This window comes from Sinocyclocheilus grahami, unplaced genomic scaffold, assembly GCF_001515645.1.
Source record: "Sinocyclocheilus grahami isolate Dianchi unplaced genomic scaffold, SAMN03320097.WGS_v1.1 scaffold913.1, whole genome shotgun sequence".
Lineage (NCBI taxonomy): Eukaryota > Metazoa > Chordata > Actinopteri > Cypriniformes > Cyprinidae > Sinocyclocheilus > Sinocyclocheilus grahami.
The window spans coordinates 197,017-205,938 of record NW_015506092.1 but is presented as its reverse complement, the minus strand read 5'-3'; the positions used below and the strand labels follow the sequence as shown (position 1 = coordinate 205,938).

The window sequence follows — 8,922 nt, the reverse complement described above, 5'->3', positions numbered from 1 at the left end:
ATTAAAACCAACTTGATACTCTTGATCGGTAATTGCAGTGTGTAGCCTTTGGCTATTTTACTTCACGTTTAAGGCAGCAATTTTAAGCTTCCTATTTAAACTTGTGTCTGATTGAACAATTAATAGAAATGGCCATTCAGCCAAAAGTCATTTTCAAAATCTAATGACAGGCTTGTGCAGATTTTTGTAGTCAATTTTAAGAAATATTGTGCCATCATTGTCATACCAGCTTAAGGCAGTGGTGATCAGCCCCCTAATGACCAGCTTAAACCAGTTAATGACCAGCTTAAACCAGTTAATGACCAGCTTAAACCAGTTAGAAACCAACTACTATGTTCCAAAACACAGCTACCATCTTAACAGGCATCAGCCACTAGTGGCAATGGACATTAAAAAAAAAACATGGTCAACCACGTTTTTTTAAACAAATTAATTTGTAACTTTTTTAACTTGTGCTTCTAATATGTAACAACAGGCTAATTCAATAATAACAAATTGACTGTGGTTTTCGTAGAGTCTGTTGAGAGACCACAGCATGATACTTCTAAGGTTGGACACTCGAGTCAACATTTTTGCAATTAGCAAAAAAAGAGACTTCTTGTTTTAAATGATTACTGATAAGAACCCACAGCTGGAATCTCGGATTCTCAAGATTGAGCACAAGTTCAAGAGTAGCCCGGACTCAGATAATGCAGAACATGGTTTTAAATGCGTTACTTAAGGTCAGCGGATTTCTATAAGGCAAGTTAAAGATCTCATGCTTAGCTAATAAGTGATCCTTCTGGGCCAAAACTAAAGGTGCATAAAGATCTGATGTGTGTTAAAGTCAGCCTTTTATGTCCTGTGATCCTCACTTTATAATTAAAGAGCTCCCACTGAATAAAACATCTTAAAGCAGATGGTTTGAAGATCTTGATCTTGACCCGCTGTGAAAACTCGAAAGCGAACCATAAGAACAGTCTGTTGATTTGATGTTCTTCAACAGAGCTACAGCAGTAGATTATAACGTAATGCTGATCAAAATCATTCTTTATTCTTTACTCTTCAACCTAATGCAAATGTGTAAAAAAAACCCTTCTGCACCTTTCGAGCCAGTATCTTCATACAGCAAAGAGGAGTCGTGGCGACATCTAGTGGTAGAACTCGAGCACTACACCCGCATTTTCAGCCCAATCTGCTTAACCTGAGGGGGAGAACACAAAACAGACATATCTGGAACAACAGTGCGTGTTATAAATGTTAGTCGATTTTTTTAAATGCTGAATTACATTCTCAAATGTAGTTTGTCGAGGGGGAAAAACACGTAAAATAATCGCGACGAAATTCGCTGTTGCTAGGGGCAACCGGGGAAACTTTGAATCGCCACAAGCCGAAGCATCACTGCAGCTCATTGCGGTAGAGACGCCTTTGTGAAGAAACCCGTTTTTTTTTCTCTGCAAAACACAGCCTTGAAAGATTCAACATGACATCTCCGCAGAAACTCCCAGTAGACCTCAAAACGATGATCAGAGACACTAAACAGGTACGTTGGAGAGCGTGTGATGTTCATACAAAACTGTTTACGCCCATTTCAGCGACTGCCACGCATCTGTGTGCCTGACAAAATCGATCAACCACCGACTGTTTTGAAATTGTGTTTGTGATAAAAAAAAATCGTGCTTTGAAACACATAATTCGCCCAAACAATAGCAAAGCAACTGGTCGCGCATTGCTTAAAAAAAAAAAAAAAAAAAAAAAAAAAAAAAAAATCTGTTTTTTTATACTTATTTCATTTTAAAATTGAATTAATAGTTTTGCTTTATAATAGCAAAGGCGCGATACTCTACTTGCAGTTTGTGAGCTTTAAAACCAATAACATATCGTCACATTTTTTTTAACCCTATTTAATATTTTCAATTAATTTATGTCAACGTTACTTCCCCTAATTCCGTTTCGTTGACTCGCAACTTGAACGTTTCCACCGATACTGCTTAAGAAAATAAAAATAAACAATACAGATCATATATAAAACGCATCGACTTTTCTTTTCATAACATGCCTCAGTGGCGTCACACTGAATGGGGTAAGTTGTCACAATGGGCATAAACAGCATAATGCCAGCAAAAATGCATAGTGTAACTTGCAAAAATGCCATTGTTTTGGTCAAGAAATATTACAGTGCACTGAACAAAATTATATCCATAATTTTTATATATTTCAAACATGTGACAACTTGCCCCAACAATTACCCTAGTTCTGAAAACTCAGATAAACCTTTATTTAAAATCTGCCATCATTGTATATTAGGCTCTTGCTTGACTTGTGCATCCAAGTGTAGTTTTATTGTGGTTACTTGTGTAATGGAGCAGACCAGGTGAAGTCAGGTCACAAGCAATGCAACAAAAAAAATAAAGGCTTTTATTTGATTTTTTTTAAGTGTAGCTATCAAAAATAAAATGTGTAGCAAAAAATAAATAAATAACAATCATGATGAAATGGGTAAACCAATCAAAACTGGCAAAAAGATATGATTGTAATGCCTCTAAAATAAAATAGAGGCCCTACCCTGATGAACAAATACTAAATAAAAAAATAACTATTTAAATCAAATAAAGAAAATCCCAAATAAGGCTCTCATGCAAACAGGATATAGACCTGAGTCGACCAAAACCATGGGAGGTGAGTATTAAAAAACAACATTTAGTGATGAAACCTAAACAAAAGCACACCTCTGAATAATACCCATCATTTTTAAATGATCATACAGCTGTATCCATAACTAAACTAATAATAAAATGAATCCGCAAAACTAGCAACAGGTGAATGTGACCCTCCATCCTGACTGAAATGGTCCAGTCCCATTTCCTGCTGGAGTGGCAGAAAGGTGGAGCCAAAGCCCCATTTTCCCTTTTGCCTGAGGCGCGTTCAAGCTCAAACCGGTGTGCACCGTTTTGCTACGGTTTCCGGTTTGAACGGCATGTTTCCTGGAAACGGTGTGCAACGGGGTTTGAGATGCGTTTTCTCTTGTTTGGTGGGTGTGTCAAACATGTCAGCCCAATCAGCAGCAACATGTATGTAAACCACGCGGTATTAAAGAGACAGCTCGCACAATGTAATTAACATCCAAATAAATTCACAAGAGCAAGTATATTGTTTGCACATGCTTATTTACATTAAAGGCAAAATAACTGAAATAATAAGAGCACAAGTATAGATCTGGAACTTCTTTAAGTCTGTCTAAATATAATTTAATAATTGCAATGTCTTCTGGTCCATATCCTTTCCTTAGGAAGGTGTGCTAAATATGAATTAATGTAACATAAAAATACTATACATATTTATATATTTTGCTATTGTTATTATGGAGTGACAAACTTTTCTATACCCCTCTGATTATATAATGTTAAATATTACTATAACATAGCACAACAACAGGGATCAGCAATAATGATAAGCCTAATACTCACAATAAAAATAATAAGGTCATATAGATCATAACAAAATAAATAGATTTTAAAATATTTTTGAGTAAATATTGTAATAAACAAATAAATGTTTTTAATGTAATTTAAATTCAGCAATTTTGCATGTGCTATGATTTATTAATGGAATATCTTGGATGTATATTTTCAGCAAATGCTCATTTTTGGGTGAACTATTCCTTTAAATGTGTTATACTGGCAAATGTATCAGCTATTGGACAACCTTTTCTCTAAATATCAGTATCTGGCTTTAAAAACCCATCTAGAGCCAATTATTCATCTCATGCATCTCTGAAAATGGGTTCTTAGATCATTTCAATTAAGCAGAAATCACTTCTTGTGTTTTTAAATACAATGACTTGTATTAGCACAGGTTTAACCCCAGATCTTAATCCTTCCTATAAGGATATGGACGATGTGCACCAAGCACTGGAAAAGCTCCGAAGTCTCTCCCAGGAAGAAAGGACGGAAGCAGAAGTGCTGCGATCAAGAATTGATGAGCAGTCTACTCTCATCTGCATCCTGAAACAGAGAGCAGACGAGATGCTTCTGCGCTGTCAGGCTCTGGAGAAGATCAACGCAGAGCTGGAGAACCTGAGAGCCAATGTGCAGCTGGAGCTGGAGAACGAGAGGAAGAAATCCGAACTGCTGGAGCAGAGATTCATGCACCTGGCCTCCAACCACCGAGAGCTGATCAACTTCAAGAACGAGTACAAGAGCCAGAATGTGAAGCTGGAGAAAGAGAGCGAGAGACTCAGAAAGGAAAATGAAACGCTTTTCAGTGAGGAAGTGCAAGAAAAAGAGAAGACCATCCTCAAACTGACCCGAGAGCTCAAGGACTTGGCAGAGCAACATAAGATACTAGAAACAGAGTATCAGTAAGGAACGGTTCTCGGTTTCAGTCTGTTCTGGAAGTAAAAACCTCATTGATCTCCATAGAGAAATACATTTTTAATGATAAAAAAAATGCTTAATTGCCATATTTCTGGTAAAAACTAAATAGAACATAGAATTCATAATGCTGAACAGAGACCCAGCTGTGTTTTTCTTTTTCAAGTTTTCACAAACTCATGATTATTAGAGCAATTTATTGATTCAATTTTGTTTTAAATGCATATGGAGAAAATGAATGGGAAAAATAGTTCCAGAACTGAAAAAGTTGACGGTTACTGTTTACTTTATACGATTCAGTGAAATAAGTACAATAAGTATATTTGGATTTAATCTTTATGATCCCAACAGGGAGAAAACAACAGGTTTCCAGATTAAACTGAAAGAACTGATCAACCTCCATCAGATTAAAGAGGCCTCTTTAAAGAACGAACTGAGCGACACACAAAAACAACTGAAGAATGCTGTAGAGATGTGTGCAGGTATGTATTCAATATTATAAAACAGATAGTTCTGGTGCTTGACTCTGATTGGCTGAGCCACGTTTGAAGCTGTTGTAAATTACTCTACAAACACACACCTTTGTTTACTTCTGTGTGTGGCTCGGCAACCACTTTGTTGCAACCACAACTGATTCTGAGGAACTACATTGTTTGGTGGGAGAATAATGTTTTTATTAATACCATTACACTTTATTGATATTTATTGAAAACATTTTTATGTTAAAGGGGTCATATAATGCTACATGCACTTTTACAAGTAGTTTGAACTGAAATGTGTGTTGGCAGTGTGTGTACACAATTACCCTATAATGATAAAAATCCACCCAGTGGTTTTTTGTTAATCTACTAAAATCTTTACCCCTTTCTCAAATCGAGCCAATCTCAGATGCCTGTCTGTGTGACGTCACACAGACAGGCCCCTCCCACGATAGTTTGATTGACAGTAGCGTTTCAGCACAGACTGGACTGGTGTCTTACCTTAGCCCCGCCCCTGAGTGAGCTGTCATCAGTCCGCCATTGTTTCACCGCCGGAGCAGATGTAGACAAGAACGACTTCTAAGCGATTGAGGTGTTCTGTTGTTGGATGTAATAATGAGCATAGCAGTCGTCATTTACTCCCGACATCTGAACCGCTGAAGACGCAGTGGATTACATTTGTTTTTGAATGGAACGCGCCCCCGATCTACATAAATGCGTCTATGTTCGCGCGAATCATTCGTGATCCAGCTTTACCTACAGAAGAAGTGAGTGTAAGGTTTTTTTAACGAATCTTTGCAAATCGCCTTTCCTAATAATGTGCTAATTAGCAAGTTTCATGATGAATAGGGCTAAAGTAAATCATCTCAGAGAGCAGCTCGAAAGAGAGGGGCGGGGTCAGCAGAGCTCATTAACATTTAAAGGAAAATGCTTCAAATCTGCATGCTCTGAAAAGAGCTGTTTTTGACCAGGTAAAGGTGTTTTTACACTACCATTGAGAAATTTTAACCAAACTATGTTACAGACTTTTCGTTAAGTCCCTAAAGAATCATATCAACTTGTGGAAAATGGGCATCCTATGACCCCTTTAATGTCCTGACACAAAGCTAGTTGAGAATTTAACCGATGTGGACTATGCTAAGCACGAACAAATGTCTTTAAATTTGTGTAGTCGTCCAGTTGTTACTTGCACACTGTTAAACACCTCACACATTTCTTTCCAACAGAGTTGGATTTCAAACTAAGACAAACTCAGGAAAAAGAATCAATGAGAGAGACAGACACTCAAGAGAGACTGGAGAAACTTGTGAAGGAAAAGGATGATCTTATTGATATCTCAATGCAGCGTGGGAAAATTATACTGGTGAGCAATAAAAATAATGCATATTTGCATTGCTTTAACCGTTCTTTGTTAGATTCCACCTTCTTGCATGCAACGATTGGTCGATTATGTACAATGCCTGCATGCTATTGGTCAAACTATATTTAAGTCGTTACCTTCAACAAGTATGAAAACAATAGCAAAACAAAGCCAAAACCCATAAATTTTAGGCAATTTAGATATCCCGTCCAGGACATGTCTGGGGAAAAAAAAGATGTATTGTTTGTTACCCTAGATTCATTATTAATTATCAGTTACATTACTGTTTGTTTTCAGATGGAGTTGTAATGATTTCATTGCAATGTGTTAAAGGACAAGCAAGCTGAAAATCAGGAGCTGGAGCGGAAAAGACAGGAAGCTGAGAACGGCAAACTAGACGCAGAAAACAGGTATGAATCTCAAAACAACTTTTATGCTTTAAAGGAACACTCCACTATTTTTGAAAATAGGCTCATTTTCCAACTCCCCTAGAGTTAAACAGTTGAGTTTTACCGTTTTCGAATCCATTCAGCCGATCTCCGGGTCTGGCGGTAGCACTTTTAGCTGTAGCTTAGCATAGATCATTGAATCTGATTAGACCGTTAGCATCTCGCTCAAAAATGACCAAAGAGTTTCGATATTTTTCCTATTTAAAACTTGACTCTTCTGTAGTTACATCGTGTACTAAGACCGACGGAAAATGAAAAGTTGCGATTTTCTAGGCCGATATGGCTAGGAACTATACTCTCATTCCGCCGTAATAATCAATTAACTTTGCTGCTGTACCAATGATATTACACAGCGCCTGAAAATCTTTCATTTTCCGTTGGTCTTAGTACACGATGTAACTACAGAAGAGTAAAGTTTTAAATAGGAAAGATATAGAAACTCTTTGGTCATTTTTGAGCGAGATGCTAACGGTCTAATCAGATTCAATTATCTATGCTAAGCTACAGCTAAAAGTGCTACCGCCAGACCCGGAGATCGGCTGAATGGATTCGAAAACGGTAAAATTCAACTGTTTAACTCTAGGGGAGTTGGAAAATGAGCTATTTTCAAAAATAGTGGAGTGTTCCTTTAATACTACACTTTTTGTATAAATAACACATGCCATGTTTATTAAAGGAATAATTCACCCAAAAGTGAAACTTTCATTATCATTTACGCAGCTTCAAGTCATTCCAACCCTGTAATTTTTTCCTTTTTCCTTCCATGAAACATAAAATTTTATTTTCGGCAGAATGCTTCTTTTTCCATTCGAGGACAGTAGATAAAGAATATACCACTGTCAGACTAAAGAAAGCACCATACATGTATGATAAAGGCAGTCTCATAAAGGTAGAAAGAAAATAATACATGGTCAGAATGGCATGAGGGTAAATTTGGGTGAACTATTTCTTTGCCATAAACCAATACAACAGACAAAAGATCAGTTCAGGATATTTGGCTTACTTTATGAGTTTCTGTTCGCACATGAAATGATCAATGTCCATAAAATAATGCATTACTTGCTTCGTTTGTCTTTCTCAAGTTTTTTATTTATTTTTTAATCAGGTTTGAAAAGGAAGCAGCAGCTGTGAACAGTGAATTAAGAGTGAAGGAACTACAGGACGCCTTAGAGAGGGCAGAGGACACCTGCAATGAGTTGAAAAAGGTCTGCTAAAAGAAAACCTGTATGTATATTGGACATTTTGGTCTCAGTAGCATATCAATGTTTTTACATATCACATTTTTAGGAGTTTGAGGCATTTAAAAAGCACAGCAGTGGACTGCTTGAGAAGGAGAAGGAGTTAAACTGCAAACTTCGGCACATGATCATCTGAGCCATCCATCCCTTTCCATCATCATCATCAAACCATCATCAAAATCAGCCATAATATAGCGAAAACCACTGGCTCATGGCACATGGAGCAGTTGTATATAATGAACTAGAAGACAAAGGTGAAATGAGATTTTAAGAGAATGTCTTCTGTCAGTAGTGGGCAGTTTAAAGTATTTCTGTAAGGGAGTTTGATAGTTTGCAAATAGGTTGTTTTGGCTAAACTGTGACTTTTGTAAATAAAAGTAGCATTTTTAAACTTCCACTGTGGTTTAGTGTGGACTGTCAAAGGCTCTGTCATGATTATTAGAAAATCACCTGATTGCGATTCATTGAAAAATCTCTGATCATTGTGAGCTTTACATTTGAAGTCAAATATTGCCTTTCAAATAAGGGAATTTTTAAACTAATTTGCAAATTTAGGTTTTGAAATCCCGCAGCTTTTTTTTTGTTTGTTTAGCTCTCTCCAACCAAGATGATTATATCATATGATGCTTATCAGATAATTCAGGGTTTTAAGACCAAGTAAAGAAAATTTAAGGAATAATTCAAATGGAACACAATTCATCAACATGGTCTCTGAATGTAAATGTCTTACACTTAAATATTAGTAATATACCTCCAGGAACAGGATTGGACACCCCTGCTCTATGTAGATTCTTAAATCAAGATACAAAGAAGCAAAATTACATCTTATATATGTCTTGTTTGATAAGAAATTGATCAAAATGAAGTGAGTTTACGATTAAAACGAACAAATATCTGCCAGTGAGCTCAGAGAAAATCAACAGGATTCAAAGGGGAAAAAGTTTTCATTCCACATTGACGGATATTTGTTCATGTTTCAAGCTAGTTTTGTTCAGTTTCTCAGAAAACAAGACTTCATATGTTCAATTTACAGTTAAGGATTAA

The 8,922-nt window shown here is 36.6% G+C and overlaps 1 protein-coding gene across 1 annotated transcript; it reads left to right on the top strand.

The window, feature by feature from the left end:
• Positions 1 to 1,295: 1,295 nt before the first annotated feature.
• zgc:172182 (coiled-coil domain-containing protein 89) lies at positions 1,296 to 8,338 on the top strand. The gene is made up of 7 exons (XM_016249158.1): positions 1,296 to 1,522; positions 3,867 to 4,339; positions 4,704 to 4,834; positions 6,058 to 6,194; positions 6,525 to 6,601; positions 7,746 to 7,845; positions 7,928 to 8,338. Exons 1-7 carry the CDS (start codon positions 1,463 to 1,465, stop codon positions 8,012 to 8,014), a joined length of 1,065 nt encoding a protein of 354 aa, XP_016104644.1. The 5' UTR covers positions 1,296 to 1,462; the 3' UTR covers positions 8,015 to 8,338.
• Positions 8,339 to 8,922: the final 584 nt, after the last annotated feature.